This window comes from Danio rerio, chromosome 19 (assembly GCF_052040795.2).
Source record: "Danio rerio strain M-AB ecotype USA chromosome 19, GRCz13ab, whole genome shotgun sequence".
NCBI classification, from domain to species: domain Eukaryota; kingdom Metazoa; phylum Chordata; class Actinopteri; order Cypriniformes; family Danionidae; genus Danio; species Danio rerio.
The window spans coordinates 12,017,912-12,032,676 of NC_141039.2; the positions used below are offsets into that span (position 1 = coordinate 12,017,912).

General features: G+C 34.5%; 1 protein-coding gene and 1 long non-coding RNA gene across 4 annotated transcripts; one reads left to right on the top strand and one right to left on the bottom strand.

Moving 5' to 3' along the window:
- Positions 1–1,300: 1,300 nt before the first annotated feature.
- ecm1a (extracellular matrix protein 1a) lies at positions 1,301–4,273 on the bottom strand. The gene is made up of 3 exons (XM_087295509.1): positions 4,155–4,273; positions 3,336–3,595; positions 1,301–1,649 (listed from the first exon to the last, which is right to left on the bottom strand). The coding sequence occupies exons 1-3, from the start codon at positions 4,210–4,212 to the stop codon at positions 1,446–1,448; spliced, it is 522 nt and encodes a 173-aa protein (XP_087151635.1). The 5' UTR covers positions 4,213–4,273; the 3' UTR covers positions 1,301–1,445.
- A 4,850-nt stretch (positions 4,274–9,123) lies between these two features.
- Positions 9,124–13,879, top strand: LOC137488479 (uncharacterized). 3 transcript variants are annotated; one of them, XR_015516575.1, is made up of 6 exons: positions 9,124–10,286; positions 10,594–10,649; positions 11,205–11,264; positions 12,065–12,179; positions 12,444–12,555; positions 13,641–13,879. It is a non-coding gene; the product is annotated as an uncharacterized LOC137488479 (long non-coding RNA). The 3 variants fall into 3 exon arrangements; XR_015516576.1 differs by lacking the exon at positions 9,124–10,286 and adding an exon at positions 10,358–10,482; XR_015516577.1 differs by lacking the exon at positions 11,205–11,264 and having other exon boundaries at positions 10,002–10,286.
- The last annotated feature ends 886 nt before the right edge of the window (positions 13,880–14,765 follow it).

Here is a 14,765-nt window from a genome sequence, read left to right on the forward strand (position 1 = left end):
GGTGATAAATAACACTTCAAAAAATGATATGAACCTTTCGTGTAAATGCATTTAATTTTACTAAATACAAAGACAATATGCATATTGAAATCAAAATTTGACCTTTGTGTCATTAAACTGGTTAAAATACCAAATATTTTCATGACAGATACATTGAATGGCACCTGTGATGAAAATCTACTTTAGTAAGCTGTGTGTGCAGGTATAGTGTCCACAGTCATATTGGAGTGATATAAACACAACAAGTCTCTTTTTTCTAATTTCCCGATGTTAAAACAGGATCCAAATCCCAGTGATTTTGAGGCCCACTGCAACTTGATGTAGAAGTGCGGTTTTCCTCATCCACAGAATTATTTGACAGGGGCCATGTTTCTATAATAACTCTCCACATAGCAAAATTTCTCTGGCCCACACAATCAGCTTTTGCTTGGCCCACATGATGCAGTGAATTACGGTACATCCCACATTGCAAATGTTTTCTGGCCCAGCTCCGGGCCACACAATAACTTTTCCCTCGGCCCAAGTACCGCAAAGAATGACAGTCCTGAAGTGCCCCATAACTGAATTTAAGACAAGGGCCACACATGGGCTATAACCGGCCTGAATCTCAGCCAATTTATCACCCTTAACTGGCACTGATCTGGGTCAAAACAGGTTTATTATTGGTACCGATTATCAGCAATAAGTTTCTGCTTCAACCAGAAACCCCCAAAACTGAGCCATAACCCAGCCTAATGTTATCTAAACAATGTAAACAATCCCTTCACTGATCTGGCCACACACCTCCCATCAACAACTAGCCCAAATGTAGGTTGCCGGCCGTCATGCATGCAGTGAAATCATTGCCATACATGCCCCACATTCAGCTGACATGCACGCCAATGCCGGCAACACGCCAGCAGTGCCATAATGAGGCCAAATTTAGGGCAAGTCCGTTTGCTATGTGGGATGATTGAACCAAGTCTGGCTTCCATACATGGGTCAAACATGGACCATATCTGGGTCAAGTCTCAGTCAAGTTGATAATCTGTAACTGGGCCTGAACTGAGCCAGATGTTGGTGTGAATTTGATAACCCCATGAAGCATTTCACCTTAGCTGCACTAAGGCTGCACTATTGTGATTTTTTTATGACGTCTCACCTCCAAATACCAAGCAAAAATACTTTTCCTTTTTATAAGATAATGAGTAGCAACGGTTCGTCTCAAAAATCATCCGAATCGTCAAATGGTCAACACTAAAAAAAAAACAAATATTTGCTGATTTCGTACCTCTTTGGAAAGAAAACAGAGTGATAGTAATATGATCAAATGACATTTTATTTTGAATACCATTCTATGGCATGCATGTGAAGACAAACATACTGATATGCAGGGTCATATTTTTCACATTTGATGATTCGAACTCTAGTGATAGTAAACTAATGCTAAGGTTATCAGTCAGACTTTAACAGGCTTTGGGGTCCCAGGTAAAAATCCTGTCAGATGATATTTGAGGGGCAATATAACCAGGTAAGGGTTGGTAATATGGGTTAGGAGCCTCTCTTTCAAAGCAGCCCCACCTTTCCCCTCCTTTCTTCTCACAGCAGTCATGGACCAGGGTCTTGGTGGAGAACTCCTCAAGGCAGAAATAAGATAAGGCGGTTTCCCACTGCAAAAAAAAGAGCAATAAACAAATTTGTTCAGTAGGTAAATTTAAAGGGGTGGTCTAGAGTGTATTTTTAAGGCTTGGTTGTGTTTATAAGATGCAAAGAACCGTGTGCTCATGCTTCAATTGTTGAAAATCACATTATTTTTTAATTTATCTTACTTTGAGTATACTGGTACTTAGCTAAAATAAAAACAACTGTCATATTTCCTAGTTCCTCTGAAAGGCCCACCCTTAAGAGGCTCTGATTGGTCAGCTAACATAATGCTGTGCTGTGATTTGCGGATCGGCTCCACGTCACCTGGAAAAGTGTCACGCCCCTAATAGCATGCGCTGTACCTGTGCTGTGTAAACACTGTCAGAGTAGCTGTTAGTCAGTTGTGCCTAAATCAGACAGAAAATGATGTGCATACAGCTTAACCTCACGACCACTCTCTAAAATAAAATCTGACAAGTGTCTTTCACCTATATTTAGGTTATAAGCATGTGTAAGTAATATGAAATATTCATATATCTTTTGGAAGTTTGTAATTTGAGATGAATAATGCAGGGAAAGTGGCAGCATGGAGAGACACTGCAGCGCTGCAGAAGATTTTGGCTGTTTATATGTATGTATGTATATATATATATATATATATATATATATATATATATATATATATATATATATATATATATATATATAAATTCAATATAAATATGAATTTATAGCTAAATTGTTTTAAATTGCTAAATTGCACACCGTTAATGCTAGACACTATATGCATGTAATCGATCAGTTTTAACAAATAATAATACTTGCAGGTTGTGGCTCACAATCCACAGCTTCTATTATGCCTGGAACTATTCTTCCTTTGAGGTGTTTTCGGCCGAATCCACCACTGAACTGAGAGATTGTGGAAGTTTTTCTTTGTCAAATGCTAGCTATATATTTATTATAATTCTCTGGAATATAATTAAAATTAAACAGTAAGCACTTCTCTCATTGTGTTGTGTCATTTGAAAGCCCGAATACAGGAACAGAACGAACTCTGTGGAAACAGCAGTGTTTGATGGCATTTTAGCTTTCTCTGCTACATTACAGCATTACAGCACCTCTGGCCAGGCCCCTTTGCGGTGTGTCAACGCATGGTGATTTCACGTAACCTGAAGCATTTATGATCTCACTAGCTCAGTAGTTCTCAAACTTTTTTCCTCAAGTACCACCTCAGAAAAAAATTGTCTCTCCAAGTACCACCAAAATGAGCAGTATTGAAATACAATAGCGTAGTAGACCCAGTAAAGCAGCTACACCTCTGCATACTTAAAAAACGTGGTAGATTACCTCAGAAATATAGACTATATGTCATATATGGCATATTACATAGATCATTTTTGAAAAAAGTTTTAATATGTGTAGCATGTACATGACGTATTTCATTCCTCCGAGTACCACTAGAAGGAGGTAGTTTGAGAACCACTGCACTAGCTTAAATGTATTTTTTTTGTAGTCCCCAAACTCTGTTAGCTGTAGGCTTTGCTAAGCTACCTCTTTAAAAGCTAATGTCTCCCTTTGTATGTAACTTTGAGCATCTTACATTCAGAGATGTTGTTCACACATCTACAATACACCTCAACTAAAAGTTTAAAACATGAAATCACAGTGGACAACCCCTTTAAGTTTGGTTTATGTGTCTAATGAATACTCACTGCTTGTTTAGCGCAGCAAAGGATCTGTCCATTTTTGTGAGCCAAACCTCCATAGCAGCACTGACCGAACCAAGCTTCGAGCCTGTTCATCGTCTTTCCAGCACGACGAGCATGAGCAAAGCTGGACGGAGGGAAACTTTCAGCAGTATATCTGAAGCGGCCATTGCCGTGAAGACAGAGCGAGTTGAGATTGTAAAGTGAAGGTCTGGCTGGAGGAAAGATTGAATCCATCAGTACATCAGGGTCCATGTTCTGTCCGGCTTAAAGAAAGAAAGACCAAGATATAATCAATAAATACATTCATTTTCCTTCGGCTTAGTCCCTTTATTCATCAGGGGTCACCACAGCGGATGAACCGCCTACTTATCCAGCACATGTTTTACGCAGCGGATGCCCTTCCAGCTGCAACCCATCACTGGGAAAACATACACTGCAGCCAATTTAGTTTGTTCAATTAATCTATAACACGTCTTGGGATAGTGAGGTAAACCCAGATGAACCCACGCCAACACAGGGAGAACATGCAAACTCCACACAGAAATGCCAACTGGCCCATCTAGGACTGGAACCAGCAACCTTCTTGCTGTGAGGCGCTAACGCCACCATAGCGCACAATAAATACACATCATGCACAAAAAAAAAAAAACATGATGAATTGAATTAGTATATACTTTCTACATTAAATACAATTTCAGTGTGAATATTTGACATTTTCCGAGAAATATAAACGGTCAAATTAATTTACAAGATGCCCAACATGCAATTTTTATTTGCTCCAAAAAGAAGACAATAAAAGCAGATTTTAAATAAGGCACATACCTCCTGATGAAAACAGATGAAGAATTACAGCACTTAAAAGTGTGCTTTTCCAAACCATGATGGGTTACTTGAAAGAGAAAATATCTTCTTTCCGCTGTCTTCAGGTTTGATGGGAGGTTATGAACTGCAGGACAGTGTCTAGATTTAAAGGGATGGAAGGGGGACGAGGGGCGGGTCAACGAGATAAGACCTATCACTTATATTACTCACTAATATTACAAAAATGCTGATATTTCTTTCATTAAGGGCATTAGCTATTGTTTTTTTGTGCTAACATTTGCATAACATTTGCTCTAATCAGGCTGGTATATGATTTTTTGACTCCTTATCTGACATTTTATCAGGATTCATCATGTTTCCTGTACTTAATCAGTGTGTTTAGGGAGGATATGAGGCTGAGTAATTGATGAAGAGTTTAAAAAGTGCACGGTTTAGCTTTTAATTTCAGCCTGCTTATCACAAAGTCATATCAGCTTTGAGAAACCTGAAGAGTTTATTGTTAATACAAATTCATGAATAAAGTACTGCATATCTAGCTCATGGTTCACAGAACACTAATTCTGCTTATATATCGTCAAAGCTAACTCAGAAAGACAAGAAGCTTTTTCAAACTTTCAAACTAATCTAATTAAAATAGATTGGCCAAGTGCATGAGAGAAATACTCCCATGCCAGTTCTGCAGGTAATAATGTGATGCGTCACGCCTGACAACATAAAATACCGGGCTACTTTTAGCATGCAGGTTCTGAGAAATTCTTTGAACTGTGTTATGAAAACATTTGATTGCAAAGTTGCAATGCTCCTGTGCCTGTATGTAATGACATGAAAAGAGAAAATCCTTAGAGAGCATGAGATGAAACAGGGCCAACTGAGCAAACTGAGGGTAATACATTTATACACAAACAAATGAACAAACAATATAACTACACTGTAAAAATAAAAAAGTTGACTCAACTTAAAATTTTAAGGCAACAAACTTCAGCACATTTTTGAGTTTATTCAACCTAAATCGAGTCAAGTGCATGTACCAATCAGTTTTTTTTAACCCTCGAGTTCGAGTCATTTGATTTTGAGTATCTACTGATCCCAAAACCCAATCCAATACTTCTATAATATATATATATCATCCATCCATATCATCCATATCATCCAGGATGTTCCTTTTTTATTTAATTCACCTTTTTTTATATTCAACAACTCCATTAACAAACAGAGCACTTCTGTGAAGAAGCTTGAACAATCAAGTAATAAACAACAATTCCTCACTTTTAGACTTAAGTGCAACAGTAAATATTTTTTAAAAATGTATATAAAAAAAAATAACACCTTAAACTTAAAATACCCGGCAGGCAATCCCAAGTTTACTCAGAAATAAAGGTACGCGAGCTGTCACTGGGGTGGTACCTTTTCAAAAGGAACAAATGTGTTTTTCCCAATTGTTTACACACAATTATTTGTACTTCAGACACAATGACTACAACATGTAACTGATGCACTAACCTCCTGAACCAATTTTGCTACACTACAAGCACAATTCCTGCTTTACACTCAAATTGCAGATTTAAACACACTTTTTTTTAAAAACACTACACACAATTCTCTGCTTTTGGCACAATTTTATGCAGAAAATCTTTTGTTTTCACAAGGAACACACTGTCTGTCAAAATAGTAAACTCAGTTGTCCTACTTTGCATACTAACTCATCACATGAGTAAACACCTTTCACACAGAATTGCAATTTAGAAATCAGAGCTCATCTGGTTCATGGTTCACTGCCCACCCACCCACATTTTTAGCTGTTTATCTCCCTCCATTCCTCAAACCTATTGAGAATTTTTTTTTTCTGCCTGGGGATGTAAAGTGTATGATTGAATTCCTCACATACCCCTTTTCCAAGCTATAGCAGTTGATGCTTTTCATGGCTGGATTCGACATGCAGGGTGACATTTACCCAACTACTTGGCCAGACTAAAACAGAAAAGAGGAAGCAGTATAGCTGTTTTTTAATTTTATTTCTCACTGTAACTGTATTCTGTAAATCCTTCTGTTGGTGATATATGTAGACCATGCTATGTGCAACTTTGTGTTGGTTGATAAACACTGTGCACACTGTTTTTGTGGGGAAAATCAGTCAAATATATTTGGTATTTGTGTGTTTTGTATAAAAACAATATTCTGAAATATTTTACAATGTAATTCTGTATGTATGTCTGTAGTAAGTGTAACACTGAACAAAAAAGGCTCACAGTAAGTCATGATGAATGGAGAAGAAGTGGTTAAAGTGTTTTATATTCAGCACATCAGTGTTCAACTGTTCTTATAAATGTCTATTCATGTGATGGTTTTGTGTGTCATTTGAAAACAAAATACCATTTTGATATGAAATCACATTGTTTTGAACATAGAGTTTCATTTTGCAGAAGAATTGAAGAGTTTTGCCCAATGTGTGTGTGCGTTTTGTGATTTGTGTGTAGAGTTCTGACAATATGAGACCTGTTTTGGAGAATGTGTATAAACAATTGGGAAAATTGTAAATAAAACATATGATATATGAAGGAAATAATTCCCAAGTATTTTTAAAGATATTCCTTGACTGTTTCTTATTTACATGTGTGTCCTTAAAGTATTGTACAATTGCAATATCGCATGAGTATGCGATGTCTTCAAATCAGTAAAATACAGCGTCATTCTATATCAGCATCCCTATTCTGATAAAGAAACTTATTGCATGGCTACTTATGTTATATTACTCCTAATTATATATAGTTTAATATAATAGTTATATCACTACATTATTGCCACATTTACAATATATGTTTTGCTTCACTGTTGAGTGTATGGCAAGCAACATTTTACATAGATTTGTAAAATCAGAATGAATCTATTTTCAGCCTCTTTTTAATGACATCAGTAACAGTGTGTTCACTAACTTGATGAACTAGTGCAAGAACAAAGTGTACTCGAAGAGGTCTAGTCTTTGTGATGCTAGATCACAGTGATAGGCTATGATATCAGCTACAAGAAACTTTTTGTGCAAGAAACCAAAATAAAAGACTGAATGTGGTGTATCTCTAATAATGTACATATATTCCAGAACAGTGCTTGCTCATAAATACTGCTCTAAAAAAAACCTGACATACTGACAAAATGAAAAAGCCTACACAGTATTTTTTGTATTTAACTGTAATATTGATGCAGTTATGCAGAGTGTGACAACATTTTAAAGTTGCATTGAGAAAATTACTGTATATTTTAACATTAAAAATATACATACCATTCTGTAAATACATATACAGCAAGATAAATGGTGCTGTAAATGTTAATACAGTATTTTAGCTGTAATTTATTAAAAAGGAAGTTACTGGCGAACTGCTGACAGTAAGGGCCCTATCATACACCCAGCGCAATGTGGCGCAAGGCGCGGCGCAATACTCTTTTGCTACTTGTAGCTAGCCGCAAGGGTCATTTTGAGGTGTTGCGCTACGCTGTTTAAATAGCAAATGCATTTGCGCTCAAATGTGCGCCCATAGGCGTTCTGGTCTAAAAAAGCGGGCGTGTTTCAGTGCGTTGTTATTTTGAGAAACTGTAAATAGTCTGATCTTTAGACCAGAACAAAGTCGGTCTATTGTCTGGCGCAAAGTGAGCCTGGCTTACACACTTCAAACAAGATGCAGAGCAATACGCAAATATTTTTACATATAAAAAAGATATAATATCTTAAGGATATATATAATAAGGATATATACAGGATATAAATATAAATGATTAAAATATTACAAAACATATTAATTTCTAGCCTACATGAAGATTAAAAAACCACTCTTACTTTCTTTATCTCGGAAGGCTTTTTTAGTTCATTCAATTTGCTTTTGAATAATGTTATTATTATTAGCAGCATTATTTATTATATCCATATTTGTATTTGTTTTATTTAAAACAAGCTTAGATTTGTCCACCTGTCAAATTTTAGACCATATGGGGCATGGCAGGTGTATTTGGAAATAACTCAGTATTTTGACCACACTTGGTTATTATTGTTCATTTATTCGTTTGCTAAAAATTAGAACTGAATGTAGAAATAGTTTTGATCAAATCTTTGCGCTTAACAAACAAAATTAATTATTTATTGGCTAATTGAAGTCTGTGCGTAAAGGTTTCCCTATCCACGAGAGCAAAAGCGAAAGTGAACTTACTTTATGTTAAAATGCGCTTATGGCGTGACGCAGCTGGCTCTTGAAGGTAATGGGAGATGAGGCTCTAATTGGTTTATTCTCAAAACACACCTATAACTCATTAAGAAAATAAACTTAACCCTTTTAGACCAAGCGCCATGGCGCAAAGTGGATTTTCCCATCCTTAAATTAGCAAAAATGCGTTCTGACATGCCCTGAAAGCGTTTGCGCCCTGCGTTTTGCGCTCTGTGCGTGGACCGTCAAAATAGAGCCCAAAGTTAGTGTAGATTCTACAGGGAATTGTCAACAGTATATATGCATTTGTGAAAGTTCACATGCCACTTGAAGAACCTGTTATAATGTGAATCATTTTAACAAAATAAAAGAGATCATACAAAATGTATGTTGTGTTTAATTACTAATCTGAGTGAATTATTTGACAAAAAAATGGTTAAATATACACTGTAAACGATTTCTGTTGTTTTCACGGTATTATACTGCATTTCTCAACAGTTATTTACTGTATAAGCTGTGCACAGTGTGTTACTGTATATATTGCTGTTTTCACAGCATGATAATGTATTCTCAACATTTCCATACTGTGAACATGATTAACAGTATGCTACTGCAGATTTTACAATGAATTTTGGGAAAAAAACAGTTACTGTGCATCTAAATACAGTACTGCAAATGACCATGAAAAACTCTACACACACTTTATATTATTATTATTATTATGTTTATTTTATTTTTTGACAAAGTATTTTGTGAAGAAAAATAAAATAACCTGTTTCTTCAGACTGTTCAGTGCATAAAACTGTCCCCTGGTTTTCCATTTTTGGGTGTACTGCACCTTAATTTTATAAGGTTAACATGAAAATATTATATCATTTTTAATCAACATAACTTTGTGCTTAACCAAAATGTAAACTGGAACAAAAGTAATTGATTCATGAAACCAAAGTCAGCTTAAATGTCATAATGACCAGCCTGCTTTAGACGGATTCATGAGGTTAGGGCACCCGTCATCACCATGGAGGTCACATATCTCCGCATTTTCAAAACAATATTTTAAAATACCCACCATCTCTATAAATAAACCACAGACTTGAGTTTAAAACAACTACATTCCCGCATGAAAAACGGTTAAAACTAAATTTCATAACACATTCATTATAGAGCCATCTAAGACCGGGGCAAGTCTCACATGTCTAGCCGATTATAACCTCGTTTCGCCGGATACATGAGTGATGATGGACACCCTGGAGGTCAGAATCTCCGCTATCGGCAAAGCACGCTTACAATTTACACATGATATCTATAAATAAACCACAGATTTGAGTTTGTAAGAACTACATTCTCGCATGAAACACTTTTAAAATTTCATTTCGTGACATATTAAACGCAATATTTATAATATTAGCTAGGCTTTCTCATCCGCCATTACCATTTGCTTGTTGATGTGAAATGAATTCTGGGAGAAAAAAAAATATATATATATTTATTTATAAATCTCAAAACACTTCAAACGAACTTTATTCGTATTGTCAAGGTCAGATATATGTAATAATTTCGCTGGTAAAGTGAATAAAAAACAATGTTACTATATTGTAATCAATATCACGTTTGCACTGGTTCGGTTCAGCACTCGAGCGACTCTGAATCGTATTGAACCGAATTGAACCGTTTGCTCGGGAATTATTTGATCACACGTGTTCACAAGCACATTCAGCAATATGCAATTAGTGTATAATTAGTGTATAAATGCGTGTGGCCAAGCAGTATAACGAAATAGTAATGAATCATATACAAAAAGGAATCGGTTTTAGGCGGATTCGATTCTTTACTGTTCACTAAGGAGCCGATTCATAGAACCGAACGGACACGACTCGACATGCAGGCAACGGCTCTCCTAATTTGAAATTCACCTGTCGTCTTTCATCCAGCGAATTCATCCTCGGTAAGTGTTTAAAAGTCAAATTCTGTCCGTTAAAGGATTGTTTTGTATATATTTCTGTGTATTGTGTGTGTAATTTAAAAGAATTAACCAAGTGACATTAGTTGTAGGTTCTTATGTTATGTCACGCTATCCGTTAACAAACGGTATTTTAAACAAGAAATAACAGACGCCAGGCGGTCATTGTAGTGTTTGCGAGGTATTAGATACAATGAGTTTATCTTGAGTGAGTTTTTGACCATACGTTAAGTTACCTGAAAAAACATAACTTTAACTTATTGTAACTGCATTAATGAATTCTCTATTTCAGCACAACACTGAGATGAAGGCGAAGTCACCATGAAAAGTTAAACGTTTACCGTTAAGGTAAGCTCTGGTCTTTACATAGTCATTTTGACTAAGCTATCATTATGGTAAATTTTTTTCAACTGTAAGTTAGTTATTTAAACTAAACTCATAATGAAATGAGTCTTAACTGTTTTATAAAATGGAGCTGAAAATTAAATGCAGTTAAATTATTTTAAGCTAACGTTAATATTAACAAAATACATATTACTTGTCTATTTCTCAATAATGTTAATGAGCTTGATGTATAGTGTGTCATTAATTGTACATTTAATTTTTGGTGTTCAGGTGTACCTGAGGTGAGTGTACGTTCTGAGTACACAGATATAAGCCAAAGTCATTATCACTATATATATATATATATATATATATATATATATATATATATATATATATATATATATATATATATATATATATATATTCATCCCAATCTAAGATAAATTGATGGGGTCAGGGAATGATTTGTGTACAAATGTATTTTAACCCCATACAGATTGGTATGGTTGTACCATAGATTTAGATTAATTAATTTTAAGTCTTATTTTACTCTTATTATATTTATCTGTTTTTCAGCTACAGTAATTGATGTTGAAAAACTGATGCAACCAATTACTCCTCACTTGATTATTCAAGGTAATGTTGATGTCTTCCTAATTTTGATAAGATTTTTAAATGTCAAGTTGTTCACAGATTTGTTGTGAGGAGTTTCATGTACAACCTCTTTTTCTTCTTCCAGCAGTTCCTAAGATAAAAAAAAATCTGGTGTTAAAACAGCCACGGCTATGCTATTTGCCTACCAAGTGCTGAGTAAATATTAGACAAACATTTTTTCTATAACTGTTGTCTTTGTGTTTATTAGCAATTTTACTGGGCGTATGTGTTTGTTTGTTTTTTCAAACAGCCTGGAAACTGTAAGTTTAGTTCAGTATGTTATTTTATGCTATTCATTTTTGTCTTAACATGGATTGCATGTTGAAGCTATCGTTTTATAGTGGGAAAATGTAAAAGAGAATCCCTGAGTACAATGGCATAATGATTCTGTTTGTTCAAAGAAGGTACTTGATTTAGTTTTCCTCAAGCGACACATCAGTTTTTTTGACTATTGCTTGACACTTGAATTGAAGGGACAGTTCACCCCAAAATGAAAATAATAGCATCTTTGGCATCCTCCATTGTTTCAAAATAGTTATATATTTAATTTGTTCCGTTGAACACAAACTCGTATTTTTTAAAGAAATTTGGTTCAAATATGGATGTCAATAGTTACTGGTTACTAACATTCTTCAAAATATCTGCTTTAGTGTTTAACAGAAATTCAAACTAGTTTAAAACACGTGGAGTAAATAGTGGCAAAATAGTAAACTATTCCTTTAAATATTTTATTCTGAGACTTATTTATATGTGTCTTTTCTTTTGTCATATTGTCCTTCTAGCCCAGATTGTGATGGACCTGGAATGCGACACCAGTTACTCTTAAGACAAGAACCGAATAAAGCACAGATGTGGAGGGATTTGCAGCCAAACTAACTGGAGGGAAGGAACCTTTAGGTAAAAGCACCTGCTTTATTTAGATCTGAAGTATTTTATTTGACATAGAGATTTATTGTTTTAATTCTAATTTAAAGCAAACAAGGTTGAGCACCCCTGGTCTAAAAGCTCAAAAATGCTGTTTCCGTGATAAGGTTAAATGTAGTTGAAAAATAGATTCATTAGGACCAATGCTTAAAGTAAACATTTTCTTCTCTCTGTAGACCAAACATGTTTACTATCCCTCACATTTTAATAAATTGTTTCTGTTTTTGTTTCTTATAGTGTGGGTGAACAAACTACCTGGATGTCCAACAAAGGCTGCACAAGAGCTCATTTGATAGCACATATTCTGTCCTGTCTACATCTCTGATGACCTGGAAGTGCTCCGACATCAGTGAGTAATACATCTTTATATTGTCATGCATACAGGATTTCTGTAAGCTTAGCTTTAATGTTAGTTTGTAATCAGCAATGACTGTTTTAAAAAATTAAGTATTTAAATTATTCTCAACATTTTACTGATGCTGTGCACAGTAACGTTATGATGATTTAGTTTGAGGAAATGTCACTAGAGGGTTTGTATAAAAAATAAATAAATAAATAAATTGTATGAAATAACTCGATAAAATGTTTATTTGTCTCGCTGACATGCCATCATTGCTGCATATTGAAATACAGTAATACGAATTGACCGCAGAATATTACCACAAACATTTCATGAAGTAGGCTAGACTGCTCTTTAGTTCTATTCTCAACTTTAACACATTTCCTCGTGTCGCTGAGCCTCTCTGCAGATTTTGCCAAAAATGAATGCTTAGTGATTACTTTGTTTTATGCAAACCAAATATCAGTAACTCATCATTAGCATTATTTTAAAAAATCACCCACGGCTTTCATGTTCTCTAACGCAATCTTATCTGTAAATTAGAAGTGGATTTATACGTGTTAAAAGCCTAAAAGTATTTAATTAACATTAGTCACGTTAAATTAGATTATTTTTATTTATTTAATTTTAAATATGTAGCCTCTTAAAGTGAGAATGAACTGTGTTTACAGCTCTTAAATCCGTGGAAGCACTAGTAGTGTGATCATGGAATCAGATATTCGAGCTATACAGAGTCGGACAATAAGTTAAGATGAGACTTTATTTTTTACACACCTGTGTGGACACTTGACTAGCGATCTTCAAGAACAATGCTCGCTGATCTTTTCCCCGTTAACGTTAGTGTAATTGTGAATTGACAACAAACTGTATTTCACCAACAAATACAATTAAAAAAACTGTTATATATATTATAACTGTTATATATATATATATATATATATATATATATATATATATATATATATATATATATATATATATATATATATATATATATAAACAACAGTGCAGTGTTTCGTTTCTGAATGAATTAAATGGTTTGAGGGATGATTAGTTTTTACTTCAGTGATTGATTTTGCTTGTCATTTTTGCAGGATCATCAGAAGTGCTGCTGCCCTTTTTCACTGTCCCTTTCCACATCATTTGGCCTTCATCATTTCCTGTCTTGTAGCAGTATTTTTACCTGATTTTAAAATTGTAATAATTTTTGATGCATTATTGTTGACTGGTTTTAATGATCAATTGTTTATTAGTGTTCTGTTGCTTTGTTATATTGAATTATTGCTACTGTTTTAGCATGGTTTACACAATAAACCTTTATTTTGAAGTTAAAGTTTCCATTTTCTTTATTTTTCTTGTATTTCTTGAAGTTAAAATAACACTTGTGCAATTTTTGAACATTTTTACCCATTATAAAGTAGCACTATTAGATAAAATAAAATAACATTTAATAACTGTAAAATACTATACAGTAATAATAAAAGTAACGTTAAAATACCGTAGTTCTTCATGGTAAAAATGTACAATAAAATACTGTTTTAAGTTTTGCAGTATGTGTATCACTACTGTAATTAGTGTTACAGTAAAAATCAACAACAGTAAAATGATGTATTACACTATACAGTAAATGTAATACTAATGTAATTAGTATTACAGTAATGTTACTGTTTTATGAAATACAGCAGCTACTGGATAATTGTTGCCAGTAACTTACTGTTAATTTAACAAGAAATCGTTTACAGTGTAGTTCACAAAACAGATATATATTTGAAATGATTAAAATAACCCTCTGCAAAAGTGTACATACCCTTGATTTTGTTTAATCGTGTGCTATTTTCTGATGAGCTACGAGTCTTTTCCGCTTTGTGATGGTTGTTGATGAGTCTCTTGCGTGTTCTGAACAGTTTTTTTACTTCTGTTCTTGAGAAAAATCCTTCATGTCCTGCAGATTCTTCAACTTTTCTGCAGATTTGAACCCGAAGGGATTGGATGATGGTGAGATTCATCTTTTCACTCTGAGGAGGATTAAGGGACGTCAACACAAGTGTTAGAAAAGTTTTAAAGACTAACTGCATAAGGAAACCCATTAAGCATGTTGAAACATGATGTAGATGTCCAAATATTTCTTATTTGGTTGACATTTCATTGTTTTCCACTTAACACTGCCCCTTGGGCAGAACAGAAAATGCATGTATAACGGACGGAATAGAAATAAGGCA

Excerpts from the sequence above, each read along its gene's own strand:
- ecm1a (XM_087295509.1), bottom strand. The coding sequence starts at position 4,212 with ATGGTTTGGAAAAGCACACTTTTAAGTGCTGTAATTCTTCATCTGTTT. Across the intron at positions 3,596-4,154 it reads TCATCTGTTTTCATCAGGAG|CCGGACAGAACATGGACCCT; the intron begins GTATGTGCCTTA and ends TCTTTCTTTAAG. Across the intron at positions 1,650-3,335 it reads TTTGCTGCGCTAAACAAGCA|TGGGAAACCGCCTTATCTTA; the intron begins GTGAGTATTCAT and ends TTTTTTTTGCAG.